We start from the raw sequence: 14,315 nt of genomic DNA on the forward strand, positions 1-14,315 counted from the left end.
TTGTTCTGTTTTCATTCAAGTACTTAATTTGTTCTCAGTTAAATGATAGTTTGTCTTTATTATACCCTTTTAACTATTTTCATGAAACTTCAGCTAATTGGGGCAGCTGCTAATTGGGTCAAAATGTCCTGGTCCTGATATGTCCCAATTAACTGGAATTCACTGTATATGTACAGTACATATTTTTTATTGTATCTAATTGTATACTTTATATATTGTACTGTTCTGCTGCCACAAAACAACAGATTTCCCGACATAGGTCCAAGATGGCGGTGTGATGCAGCGCACAGCAGCCACTCCAGGAATGAATATCTGTTATCTGTAAGTAGGGGCCATGTACAATCCTGATTTGATGGAGATGGACGTGTGAAGCACGGAGGAACATCTGGTGAAACTTTTGAAATGCCTGTTTCACTGCCGCTGCTACTGTGTGATCGGAGAAATCTCCGGGAGGAAGGCCCCGAAATCTCAGCTTTGCCTGTTGCTTGGCGGCCGGTGCCGGGGTCGAAGCGCTCGGCAGAGATGGTGCTCGGTGTCGGAGGGCTGGTCGGAGGCTCGAAGTTTTCGGATGGACTCGGAGTTGGCTGTGGTCAGAGCTCCCAAAGTGCTGTATCGGCAAGCTGCAGCGCTGGAGGTTCATGGCAGGAAGAGTTTTTCTTCCTTCTACCATCTGCGTGAGATGATGGGCTGTCGGGACTTTGAGACTTTCTTTTAAACCGTGCCATGGACTGCTCTTTATCAGATTACAGTATTGCTTTGCACTGTTGAAACTATGTGTTATAATTATGTGGTCTTTGTCAGTTTGTCATTTATCAATTATGGTTTTGTCTGCACTGTTGAAACTATATGTTAACTATAACTATATGTAACTATGTGGTTTTGTGTATGTCTTGTACCTTTAGGTTTGTCTGATGGGTTTGTAGTTCCTTTCCGGGGAACGTGCTAAGACGGTAGCGCGATATCGATACGCAGCAGCCTCTCCGGACTCTGGATTGGGGACTACCAAACGTTATGTGGTTTTTCTTGTGTGGTCTGTTTTGTGCTTTTTCGTGATATCATTCCGGAGAACGTTGTCTCATTTTTTTAACTGCATTGTATTTGTGGTTTATAAATGACAATAAACTGAATCTGAATCTGATCATAAAAATGATTCTGAAGTTACAGAAATTATTTACACATCAAATGGAAAAGCAGAGTGAAAAAGAAAATTAGCCCTTTTTATTCTGTAAGGTTGGGAAGGACTAACACTTGCATGCTGGCAACCTAATCCCAAGATATGCACCTTAACAAGTACGCGAGTACATATGACCCACAATAATAACCCACACTGATTCTACAAGCTCTGTTAAGATCAGCACTAGAACAGTCTATCTCTTCTTCTTTGGCAATCCCTTAGGATTAAGGATGATTTGCTTCTTCATTGTGGGAATCACTGACTTCCACAAAAGAGATAGAAGACCATTTGGGGTAGGGGAGATTGGAATTGGGCCAGTCATTTCTCAGGTGGTCCACTCCTTCCACCATGGACTTCTACAATGGACTTATGAGTAAGGTTCTCCATTTTGAGCTAGAGATTAAGAGTCAGCGGGTGTCCATTAGGTGCATTAGGTTCAATTTGTAATTGTGCTATCAATCCTCTCACAGCCAGAGTGTGCCTCTGATTTAACAGTTAGGAAGTAGGAAGTAGCTTTTAAGTGATTATCTTACTGGAATTGAAATATCAGTTTAGCCAATCAAGAGATTCGATCACAGTTATTCAGTCCCAGGTCAATTCGGAGACTGGACACAATTCCAGTTTGACAATCGCAATTCTGTATTGGGAGGTGATCTACTTGGGGTTGGGTGTTGAACTGTGCCAGTCTGTTCAACCAGATAGACATAAATGCACATCCAATTAAACAGCACAGCAATCAAAATATTTACCTCTATTGTTATCTCTGTGAAAGTTCACTATTATCAATCTATAAAAGAAAAGTGACCAGAGATAAAAATAAACCACTGATACAAAATGTCTATTGAAATGGAATTTCTTACTTGCTATCTAACATCTTAATGGCCAACTGTAAGAATTTTCAAAACGAATACAGTTTTTATATTCAAGTGAATTGAAATGGGTGAAAGTTAATCCAATTACAAGGTTTTTGGCATTCACTATCATAATCATGCCCTGGTTTTAGGTGTACCTTTGATAAGGGGCAGAAACATGCTGATGTAGAAGCAAAAATCTGTGTACTGATATATTTTAATAAGATGGAGATGATTAAAAGGTATTTTGATGTGTAATATAAAAATTATCACATTTAAAACTCAAATAGTAACCCATTAAGAATCACTGGAAGGCAAAACAGGGAAAGGACTAAGAAAATGTACAAAAATAGAATAAAACCCAAGACTGCAGATCTCATTTCTTTATTTGCAACATGCACCTGGCTTCATGTGGATTTATAACCCTATGCCTTCCTGTTGCAATATTAAATCACAAAAAATCACTGCAGATTCCACCTACCTATCTGGTTATTGGAGAACTGTAGCATCTCTATTCCACTTGGGAATGTAGTATGAGTTGTCTTTGCATCAGCATAGTAGTATATCTGCAAGAGTTCAGAACATGTTAATTGTTTTAGACAGTCACTTCTTTCCAAGTACAGCCTTTATAATTTCTGGCATATTTATCCTCGGGTGCTTTGCAAGCATGGGGGAAATTCACACACACACACACACACACACACACACACACACACACACACACACACACACACACACACACACACACACACACACACACACACACACACACACACACACACACACACACACACACACACACACACACACCTCCATCTACTGTATCTAACCCTCACCTCATATTGTTCTGGATAAAGTTTCAAGAGCAACCAATATAGAATGTGCATATAACTCAATTAACCATTTAGTTAGGAATGCAGTTCTCAAAAACCAGGCAGAAGTGATCATGTTTGTCTTACATATTTACACAGTTTTATGCAAGAGTCTTTGCAATTTTCTCACTTGCACAGGCTTTCCTTAGAGCAAAAGAGGCTGAAAGGTGCCGATGATAGAGGTATATAAAATTATGAGCAACATAGAGAGGCAGGGTGCATAAAACTAGAACGCATAGGTTTAAGGTGAGAGGGAGCAGGTTTAAAGAGAATCTGAGAGGTTCATTTTTCACATAAAGGATATTTGGTATCTGGAATAATCTGCCACAGGAAGTAGTTGAGGCAGGAACAGTAGCAATCATTTGAGAGGTAGGGAGACAGATTCTAGAATGAACAATGTATGGAGGGATATGGGGTTAAAGCAGGGAAATGGGGTTAGCACAGCATTAGCATAGCAATTGGCAAAGATGGTGGGCTGGATGGCTTGATCCTATGCTGTACAACTCTTTGACTTTATGATTATTTGACTCCAATGCCATCAAGGTAGACAAGTTTTGGCTCCACTAATTACCTGCCTTATGCATTAATACGTAGCTGACCAGGACACATCTACAACTGCACCTCAAAAGATTCAGATGCACAGCTGGTGTCACTGCCGATCCATTGTCCAGCAGGTGACCCGTCCACCAGGAGCACTAATCCTTTGAAAGGTCAGTATCTGTCTACATGGCCTGTTCTGCTACCGACAACCTTCCCTTCTCTTCCCTTTCTATTGGTCATTTGTTGATGGCCTTCTTGCTCCAGAACCGGTACCATCTTAGTCAGCCACCCAACCTGATTAATAGCTTCAAACTCCAGATATTAGACCAGGAACACAAGAACAATCAAGAATCCATTTTCCAGTGGAAATTAAGAAAGTAGCTCTGACCATACGATCATAAGACATGGAGCAGAATAAGGCTATTCAGCCCATCGTGTCTGCTCTGCCATCATGGTTGATTTATTATCACTCTCAACCCCATTCTCCTGCCTTCTTCCCATAACATTTTATACTTTTACTAATCAAGAACTTATTAACCTCGGCTTTAAATATGCCCAGTCACTTGGCCTCCACAGCCATCCGTGGCAATGAATTCCAGAGATTCACCACCATCTGGCTAAAGAAATTCCTCCTCATCCCAGTTCTAAAGGGACTTCCATCTATTGTGAGGCTGTGCCTTCTGGTCCTAGTCTTTTGGTTGGTTCCTGGAAATGCTGCATTAGTTTCTTGCCTTATTTTCAACAGCGAACTTTAGAAAGCCAATGCACTTATAGATCAAGTTAAATCAGGTTAACAACTTAACAAAAGTGGACCATTTAAAAGTTATTGTTAGAAGCCAATACATCCAGAAGTGGCTGAAAAACTAAACGCATGTCTGAGAGTTCTGGATCGGCTGACATCTCCGTTCACTTTAACAATTCATCCACCACAGGCAAAGCCCTCCCCACCATTGGGAACTTTTACAAGAAACACACGACAAGAAATTGGCATCCATCGTCATTTTGCCATTGGGAAAAAGGCACAGGAGTCTTAGGTTCCACATTACCAGGTTCCAGAACACTTATTACCCAACAACCATCAGGCTGCTGAACCAGCATGATAACTTCGTACACTTCAACTCCGAAACTGATTTCATAACCTATAGGCTCACTTCAAAGGACTCCACAACTCATGTTCTCAGTATTATTCATTTATTTATTATTTGCACAGTTTGTCTTCTTCTGCACTTTGGTTGTATGTCAGTCTTGGTTTGGGTGTAGTTTTTCATTGAATCTATTGTGTTTCAAGGTAGTATATGATGACAAACAGTATACGTACTATGATAATAAATTTACTTTGAACTCTACGGAAAAGTCATCAATCTAAAATGTTTATTCTCTTTTCCCTTTTCCCTAAGCTGTGAGTAATTCCAGCCTATTTTCTTTATTGCTACCAAGCTCTTTATATTGAACTCCACTTCCTACTGGACCTCCTTATTCCCAAGCTCTGTAACCTTCTGGAAGTGTAATAGTTTTATTGTGCTTCCAAAAGATAAGTGATGAAAATAGCAATAAATAATAAAGAACGCAATGCACTGTCCTGTGAAACTCCCTTTTCACAGAAAGCCAATTCGTACATCTGTTGTTAACAATTAAATCCTTCCGTCAAAACTTCCTGTCCATCATACCCTCCCAGATAATTGCAAGGCCTCCATGGCTTCCAAGAAATTTATCAATGGCTTCCCAAAAGTTCATGTAGTGATGTAGTGATAGTCACTGGATGTCTTTCTATTCCTGATCTTTATTTGTAGGATGCATTTCTCTAGCATACTGATATACAGTATTTGAATACATTCACTCAGATCCAATGATTTTACATCCATCACTGAATTCCTGATAAACATTCCCAGTGGGAATAATACAATTCTTTGCATCACCCAGGGATCACATTTCAGAATCATTTACCCAAGTCACTGGTAGTTGGATTCTCTCTTGTCTGAAATGCTTATTACATGGCAATTTTCTGGTAACTGCTTTTTCCCCCCACTTCCTGGCTCATACCTGAATTTTGATCATCCAATTCTTTCTGTATGCAGGCATGAATCAATTGCTGTGATGTTACCAGTGGAATTGAGCACTGTGCAATCATCAGTAAACATCCCCACATCTCCTCCATAAGGTCATTGATGATAAAAAGAAGAAAATGATGCAAACACCCAGCAGGTCCCTTTCTTACTTCTGAGAAAGGGCCCAGACCTGACGTATCAACTGTTCCTTCCACAAATGCTGCCTGACTAACTGGATGTCTCCAGCATTTTTTGTTTCATTGCAGACTTCCAGCTCCTGCAGTTTTATTTTGATTTTCTGAGCAAGTATAGATAGAATAAATCTCTATATTTCAATTCCTAAATAGTTGCCTTATAAAAACGTAATTAGTCCGTAGTGCTTTCAGAAGACAGTAATGACAGCATTTGCACATACCACAGTTTGGTCTGGCATGAACTGCTTCACGTCCCCATTGAAGAATGTTATGGTGACAGATTGCCCATCTGCACTGACCTCCTTCCTTGTGCCATTCCGAAAGATAATAATTCGATTTCCATTCGTCAGGATCTGTTCCATCTGAGAGTGAAACAAGAACTATTGTATGAGTATAATATACAAATATGGTCACCTTTCAGCTTCCTTCATTGTGGACAAAAATAATCTAAAACTGCAATAAATGCTAAATACAATTTGTAAATGTACTTTAGTAATCAAATATTGTCTGAAAACAATTAAAATGAGCTGAATATTAATGATATAAAAACAATCATACAAAGTGCTATTTGAACTTCTAAAGAAAATGCTCAATAAATATTAGTCATAGTCATGGAGCACTACAGCAGAGGCCAAGCCTTCAGTCCATCTAGTGACTCCTGAACTGTTATTCTGTCTTGCCCCATTGGAGGAAGTACCTGCTGACTGCAAGTCATTAAAGGATGAAATGTTACTTTGTGAATGCTACATTACTGTATCATCATTGTCACTTTACCTTGCCATCTGGATATTGGGTTTCTTCTCTAACATCATCTTGTGTACTATTACTCTTAAAACAGATACTTTCTCTTCTAGATAAAACAGAACTTGGCCGTGATACCTAAAGGATTAAAACAAATGGTTTATAGCCAGCTAAAGGGAAAAGACCTCGGGGTCATCTTATAAAAAAATATTCTGACTTCTCATTTATCTTGACCATTCTGTGCCTCCTCTTAGCTTCCTAGCTCATTAATAAACCTGGATCAATTACACCCAATCCATTTAAATTAAATCATTGACGAAAGAGATTCTGCAGATGCTGGAAACCCAGAACAAAACATGCTGGAGGAACTCAGCAGGTCAAGCAGCATCTGCAGAGGGGAATAAACAGCTGATGTTTCAGTACCGCGATGAATGGTCTCAGCCTGAAACACCGACTGCTTATTCCTCCAGAATGTTGTGTGTAAAAACTAAGTCATTGATATTGATTGGAAATAGCTGAGGAGAAATAGTAGGTTCTTGTGGCACTCCCCTTATTACAGCCTGCCTGCGATATCGTGTTCAAGTCTAAATTTATGGTACACAATATGTAATGAAGAATGACACATGTCTGTTGTGTACACATAATTTATGACAGCGCCTGTAGCATATAGTGTTGTACACTTAACTACACATCATATATGCACTTTGTGTCAACTTGCACATCTATAGAATTTTATTATTAATTAATATTATTTGATGTGCTGTATGTAGTATACAGTATGTACTGTATGGTTCCAGAGGAATAATGTTTTGTTTAGCTGTATACATGTGGATAATTGAATGAAAATAAACTGGAACTTGAACTTGTTTTCTATCTATTAACCAGTTCCCAATCTATCCTGTTACATAACCCCTGATCCATAAGCTCTCATTTGCAAACTGTGCTTACCTTTCCATTAATTAGCATTGGGTTTGCCCATTTGCTTGGCAATTTTCTAAAATCTCTGTGAGACGAGCACCAGCAGTTGATCCATGCATGAGGAGCAGGTGGAAGCTCTGTGTAAATGGGAGTTGGAGTGCTACCCACCTGCCGTCACCTGGAATCTCACAGAATCAGAGTGGAAGCAAGTCACCCCCACACCTGAGGAACTGCCACAACTACTCAGCTCCAGGGACCGCAGTCCAGTCCCGACCCCAGGCACCGTCGGTGTGGAGTTTGCACTTCGCCCTGTGATTGCACGGGATTCCAGGTTTTCTTTCACATCCCAGATCAAAGTTCAGAGTTCAGGTTTACACACCTTCATATTTCAAATAATATGCATACAAAGGTTGCTCACAACCTCACTTTTATGTAAAGGTCCTCCTCTGCATAGGAATGCCAATACATACATACTCTTACATACGAATGAGTGTTTAAGAGAAAAAAGGATGGAAATGCTGGCATCTTCTGCCATCTGGAAATTCAGTTCACGGTCACATTTCTGACTTGGCAGCTGTCCAGGTTATGCACAGTTCACAAGAACAGAACCCTGCCATAACTTGGACAGAACCTGCATAAATTTTTAGTCTGGATTAGATTAGATCAGCTTTGTTACAGAACAGTGCTATCATGTTTGCTGTTGTGTGCTGGGGCAGCAGGCTGAGGGTAGCAGACACCAACAGAATCAACAAACTCATTGGTAAGGCCAGTGATGTTGTGGGGGTGGAACTGGACTCTCTGACTGTGGTGTCTGAAAAGAGGATGCTGACAAAGTTGCATGTCATCTTGGACAATGTCTCCCATCCACTCCATGATGTACTGGTTAGGCACAGGAGTACATTCAGCCAGAGACTCATTCCACCGAGATGCATCATTGAGCGTCATAGGAAGTCATTCCTGCCTGTGGCCATCAAATTTTACAACTCCTCCCTCGGAGTGTCAGACACCCTGAGCCAATAGGCTGGTCCTGGACTTATTTCCACTTGGCATAATTTACTTATTATTATTTAATTATTTATGGTTTTATAGTGCTATATTTCTACACCATTCTTGGTTGGTGCGACTATAATGAAACCCAATTTCCCCCGGGATCAGTAAAGTATGTCTGTCTGTCTGCTTGTCACATGTACATTAGAACTTTAAACCATACTGTACAGTGAAATGTGGCGTTTTCTTCAGTGACCAACACTGTCCAATTATATGCTGAATGTCTGCAAGTGTCGCCACGTTTCTGGAACCAACATAGCATGCCTGCAGTTCATTAACCCTAATCCATACGTTTTTAGAATGTGGGAGGAAACCTGAGGAAGAACGTACCAGCTCCTTACTGACAGCAGCGGGAACTGGAACTTGAGAAATGGGATGTTCTTTGAAGGAATTTTCCAGCAAAAATTGACAAATTGAAAAACCCAGAAAGAACTGATGCTGGAGGAGCTTTTATTCTGGCAAATGTGATTTTGTGGGGGGGGGAGGGGGGAGGTTAGTGGAGGGGAAGATGCCTGCCGACCTGCAGCAGCCGACATTGCCATCCTTTTGTCTCTCAGATACTCAATCATATGTAAGAGCTGTACTTAGACATCCCTACGCAGAGGAGGGCCTCTACATTAAAGTGGGGAAAGTTAGGAAACTAGCATTCATAGATGTTGGGGTGATGCTGAGAAACCAGCACTGTTGGAAGCAGGTAAGTAGGGGTGTAGAAATGAGGAAACCAAGAGAGTTTAGAGGGAAAGTGGGGAGACAGAGCTGTGGATGAGTTTGGGATTATTTCAGTGAAGTGCTGGGGGCAGAGAATGCACAGGGTTCTCAAGAGTGGTATTCACTGCTGGTTCATCCCGTAGCCCCTGGTCTGCTTACCATTAGAGGGCCAAAATGTACTGGTGGATGCCCCAGTCCAGTACTGCACTGGGAAGCCCATATGGTCCACGGAGTCTTTACAAATACAGTGCTCCAAGGTGCATTATAATACTTCAAAACAAGATGATATGCAGGATATGATAACATTCCATGGACCTCTAACATAGAAATTGAGTCGGAAGACTGTAAGACCACAAGACACAGGAACAAATTAGGCCATTCAGCCCATTGAGTCTGTTCTGCCATTTCATCATGGTTCCTCTCAACCCAATTCTCCTGCCTCCTTCCCATAACTTTTGACACCCTTACTAATCAAGAATATATCAACCTCTGCTTTAAATATACCCAATCAATTGGCCTCCACAGCTGTCTGTAGGAATAAATTCCACAGATTTACCACCTTCTGGATAAAGAAATTCCTCCTCTTCTCTGTTTTAAAGGGATGTCCTTCTATTCTAGTAAGGAGCACATGGAGGACTCAGAAACACCTGGCTGAATTTCAATCAAATGACCTGGACACGGCTATAATTTTGCTTTAGTATTTATCCGAGGGCAAATAACTTGCAGGAAACAGGAGAGAAAAATGGGACTAACAAGATAGTTTGACTAGAAACCAGCATAGCATTGATGGATTTAATCATTTCCTTCTATGTTGAAACAATGCCATGATTCTAAGTAATGGTTCATCGTAACACAACGTTAACTTTCAGTCAATGGTTATTCAATAGTTCTGTTATGCTTATCAGCATCAAATATTCACCTGATTGAATTTTTTGAGGATGTGACTAAACATATTGATGATGGTAGAGCAGGAGATGTAGTGTATATGGATTTCTGCAAGGCATTTGACAAGGTACCCAATGCAAGGCTTATTGAGAAAGTAAGGAGGTATGGGATCCAAGGGGACATTGCTTTGTGGATCCAGAACTGGCTTGCCCACAAAAGGCAAAGAGTGATTGTAGATGGGTCATATTCTGCATGGAGGTCGGTGACCAGTGGAGTGCCTCAGGGATCTGTTCTGGGACCCCTTCTCTTTGAGATTTTTATAAATAACCTAGATGAGGAAATGGAGGGTTAGTAAATTTGCTGATGACACAAAGTCTGGAGGTGTTGTGGATAGTGTGGAGGGCTGTCAGATTTTACAGCGGGACATTGATAGGATGCAAATCTGGGCTGAGAAGTGGCAGATGGAGTTCAATACAGATAAATGTGAGGTGGTTCATTTTGATAGGTCAAATATGATGACAGAATATAGTATTAATGGTAAGATTCTTGACAGTGTGGAGGATCAGAGAGATCTTGGGGTCCGAGTCCATAGGACACTCAAAGCAGCTGCACAGGTTGACTCTGTGGTTAAGAAAGCATACAGTGCATTGGCCTTTATCAATCATGGGATTGATTTTAGGAGCTGAGAGATAATGTTGCAGCTATATAAGATCCTGGTCAGACCCCACTTGGAGGACTGTGCTCAGTTCTGGTCCCCTCACTACAGGAAGGATGGGGAAACCATAGAAAGGGTGCAGAGGAGATTTACAAGGATGTTGCCTGGATTGGGGAGCATGCCTTATGAGAATAGGTTGAGTGAACTCGGCCTTTTTTCCTTGGAGCGACGGAGGATGAGAGGTGACCTGATAGAGGTGTATAAGGTGATGAGAGGCATTGATCTTGTGGATAGTCAGAGGCTTTTTCCCAGGGCTGAAATGGCTAGCATGAAAGAGCACAGTTTTAAGGTGCTTGGAAGTAGGTACAGAGGAGATATCAGAGGTAAGTTTTTATGCAGACAGTGGTGAATGCGTGGAATGGGCTGCCGGTGATTGTGGTGGGGGCAGATACGATAGGGTCTTCTAAGAGACTCCTGGACAGGTATATGGAACTCAGAAAAATAGAGGGCTATGGGTAACCCTAGGAAATTTCTCAGGTAAGGACAGGTTCGGCACAGCTTTGTGGGCCGAAGGGCCTGTATTGTGCTGTAGGCTTTCTATGTTTCTAAATATCAACATCAAAGTACAAACCTTCTGTTCAAGGTCAAAGCTTATTTGTTTACCATCCGAAGGGGTCTTCCTCCCACTTGGGGTTGCACTACGACTTCTGCGGCCTGAAGGAGGCCTTTCTTGTAATCTGGATGGAGTTTCAGCTGTACTCTTGATTAAAGCCTTTGTTCCCTGCAATAGCGTTAACAATTTCAAGTTAATTAATCAAAGACAATTCCCGCTAAAAGCCCCATTAAGACAGCAATACCGTGTTCTGAAAATTTATATGTTGATTAATTTCAATGTCCTGTGATTATTAGACAAACAATACCACAAATGATTCTGAAATCGTTTTTGATTATCAGCATAATCTTAAAAAGGTACCTAGATGAGCTATCAGTCTGGCACAGAAGGAACTTAATGTTGAATTGAAAAGTTATGCCTTCTATTTCAATGACAACAAAATGATGAGAATTTGGGAGGATGTTGATTCCAACAGGACATTTTGGTGATGGAACAATATGCTGCGGAATGTGCACCTATTAAAATTACTGCCACAACTCCTAGTTAATATATGTATAGTAAACATATATAATATACATACATAGTTATTGGCCACTTTATTAGACCAATCATGTGACAGCAACTCAATGCATAAAAGCATGTAGACATGCTCAAGATATTCATTGTTCCTCAGGGCAAACACCAGAATGGGGAAGAAATATGATCTAAGTGAATCTGATTGTGGAATGCTTATTGGGCCAGAAGAGTACCTCAGAAACTGTTGATCTCCTGGGATCTGTGGTGAACTACATATTGTGGCTCCTCCCACAGACCCCGGTATAAAGGCAATTGGAGCCACAGACCCTTCCTCAGTCTCCAGGATGTTGTGTGATGGTCACTTGCTGCTTGTGCTTTCTTCCAGCCAATAAAAGCCTACCTTAACCCACGTCTCAGAGTTATTGATGGTGCATCAGGATCTTCATGCACAACGGTCTGCAGAGTTTACAGAGAATGGTGTGGAGAACAACAAAACATCCACTGAGGGGCAGTTCTGAGGGTGAAAACGCCTTGTTTTCAAACAAGGCCAGAGGAGAATGGCTAGATTGGTTCAAGCTGACAGTAACTCAAATAACCACAGTTGCAACAATAGTGTGTAGAAAAACATCTCTGAATGAGCAACAAGTCGAACTTTGAAGCGGCTGAGCTACAGCAGCAGAAGACCATGAAAGTACACTCAGCGGCCACTTTTTTAGGTACAGGAAGTATATTATACATACATACCTCAGGCAACCACTGATAAACTTGTTTTTGATTTCAGCTTTCAGTACATGCTTCACAAGCACTATGTTTTAATAACCAATTTATTTTGTTTTGTACGTTCCTGCACCTATTGACGACCAGTAGAGCTTTAGGGATCGGTTTATTTCAATTACCTGTTGTTTAGTAGTATAACTTTGGGACCTAGGCATGTGTTCTGTTGTTTGCAAATGTTCACACAAATTATCCTCCGAATTACCTGAATTGGAAGAGGGCACGCCTAAAAATGAGAAAAAGGCATTAACAGTATACAAATAATGCATCAAGAAATTCAGGTTCTTAAAGCTGAGTATCAAAAGGAACACAACAACTTAAGCTGTCAATGATAAACTGAAATTTTTGACCCTTTTGTGCTAGGACCAGCCATCTTCAGCTGCTTCATCAATGACCTTCCTTCTGTCATAAGGTCAGAAGTGGGGATGTTTGCAGATACTGCTCAATGTTCTGCACCATTTGTGACTCCTCAGATAGTGAAGCAGTTCATACCCAAATGCAGCAGGACCTTGTCAATATCCAGGCTTGCGCTGACAAGTGGCAAGTAACATTCGAGCCACGCAACTGCCAGGCAATAACCATCTCCAACAAGACAGGTTCTAACTATCGTCCCTTGACATTCAGTGGCATCACCATCACTGAATCCCCTACTGTCAACATCCTGGGGGTTACCATTGACAGGAAACTGAACTGGTTGGGCCATATAAACACTGTGGCAGGTCAAAGGCTAGGAATCCTGTGGTGTGTAACTCACCTCCTGACTCCCCAAAGCCTGTCTATGACATAAAAGGCTCAGGTCAAGAGTGTAATGAAATACTTGCCACTCGCCTGGATGAGTACAATTCCATCAACACTCAAGAAGCTTGACACCATCCAGTACAAGGGAGCCCACTTGACTGGTACCCCTTCCATAAGCACCCAATCCCCCCACCATCGACGAACAGTTGCAGCAGTGTGTACTATCTACAAGATGCACTGAAACAACACACCAAAGTTCCTAAGGCAGCACCTTCCAGATCCACAACCACTACCATCTAGAGGCACGAGAACAGCAGATACCTGGAACCACCACATGGAAATCCCCCTCCTAGTCACTCACCATCATGACTTGGAAACTGGGTCATTGTCGCTGGGTCAAAATCATGGAATTCCCCCACCCCCTAACATCACTGTGGGTGTATCTATGCCTTAGGAACTGTAGGAGTTCAAGAAGGCAGCTTATCACCACCTTCTCAAGGGCAAAGAGGGTGGGCAATAAATGCTGGCTTAGCTGGCAATGCCCTAATCCCATAAATGAATAAATGTTAAAAATATGCTTTTTGCATCAATGAGCGTGTGGGGTTAATTCCTTCATCCCTGGGCTCAGGTGGGTAACGTGCTCTTCCTTTCCTTGCATAGGCTGACTTGGAGCAGCAACTACACATTCAAGGTAATCAGTTGATCAGTTTAATGTTCTTGAGGACAGAGACTGATAGATCACTGATGAATCTATTGAAGAAAGGATCTACATACTACAGTGAACCTAATCAGTAACTCCATCTGTAGTTAGGCCTCAGCTAAGTTCACTTTGCTGGAGTGTTTCCTTCCAGAAAGGTTTTATTTTCATAGATTCAGCCTGACCTGCTGAGTTCCTCCAGTTCTTTATGCGTGTGTAGCAAAGATATCCTCTATCTTGGGCAGATACTTTCAGTACTGGGTTGATAGTGACCTTAAAATCACCACAGATCCTACAGACCTATTCTTCTTGGCTACTGGGACCACTGGCATTGCCCCTGGGCTCCA

The 14,315-nt window shown here is 41.4% G+C and overlaps 1 protein-coding gene across 9 annotated transcripts in view; it reads right to left on the reverse strand.

Annotated features, from left to right (window-relative positions):
* Nucleotides 1-14,315, reverse strand: part of LOC140730770 (uncharacterized) — a 139,063-nt gene that overhangs the window by 14,998 nt on the left and 109,750 nt on the right. For 7 of the 9 annotated variants that reach the window (XM_073051642.1, XM_073051649.1, XM_073051645.1 and 4 more), the window contains 5 exons: nucleotides 12,656-12,759; nucleotides 11,262-11,411; nucleotides 6,451-6,555; nucleotides 5,898-6,038; nucleotides 2,507-2,591 (listed from right to left, as the gene is read on the reverse strand). In XM_073051642.1, the coding sequence (XP_072907743.1) occupies nucleotides 2,507-2,591; nucleotides 5,898-6,038; nucleotides 6,451-6,555; nucleotides 11,262-11,411; nucleotides 12,656-12,759 (585 nt within the window). The remainder of the gene's footprint in view (nucleotides 1-2,506; nucleotides 2,592-5,897; nucleotides 6,039-6,450; nucleotides 6,556-11,261; nucleotides 11,412-12,655; nucleotides 12,760-14,315) is intronic. The other 2 variants (XM_073051644.1, XM_073051646.1) reach the window with 2 other exon arrangements.

Source organism: Hemitrygon akajei, chromosome 7 (assembly GCF_048418815.1).
Source record: "Hemitrygon akajei chromosome 7, sHemAka1.3, whole genome shotgun sequence".
In the NCBI taxonomy this organism is placed as follows: Eukaryota; Metazoa; Chordata; class Chondrichthyes; order Myliobatiformes; family Dasyatidae; genus Hemitrygon; species Hemitrygon akajei.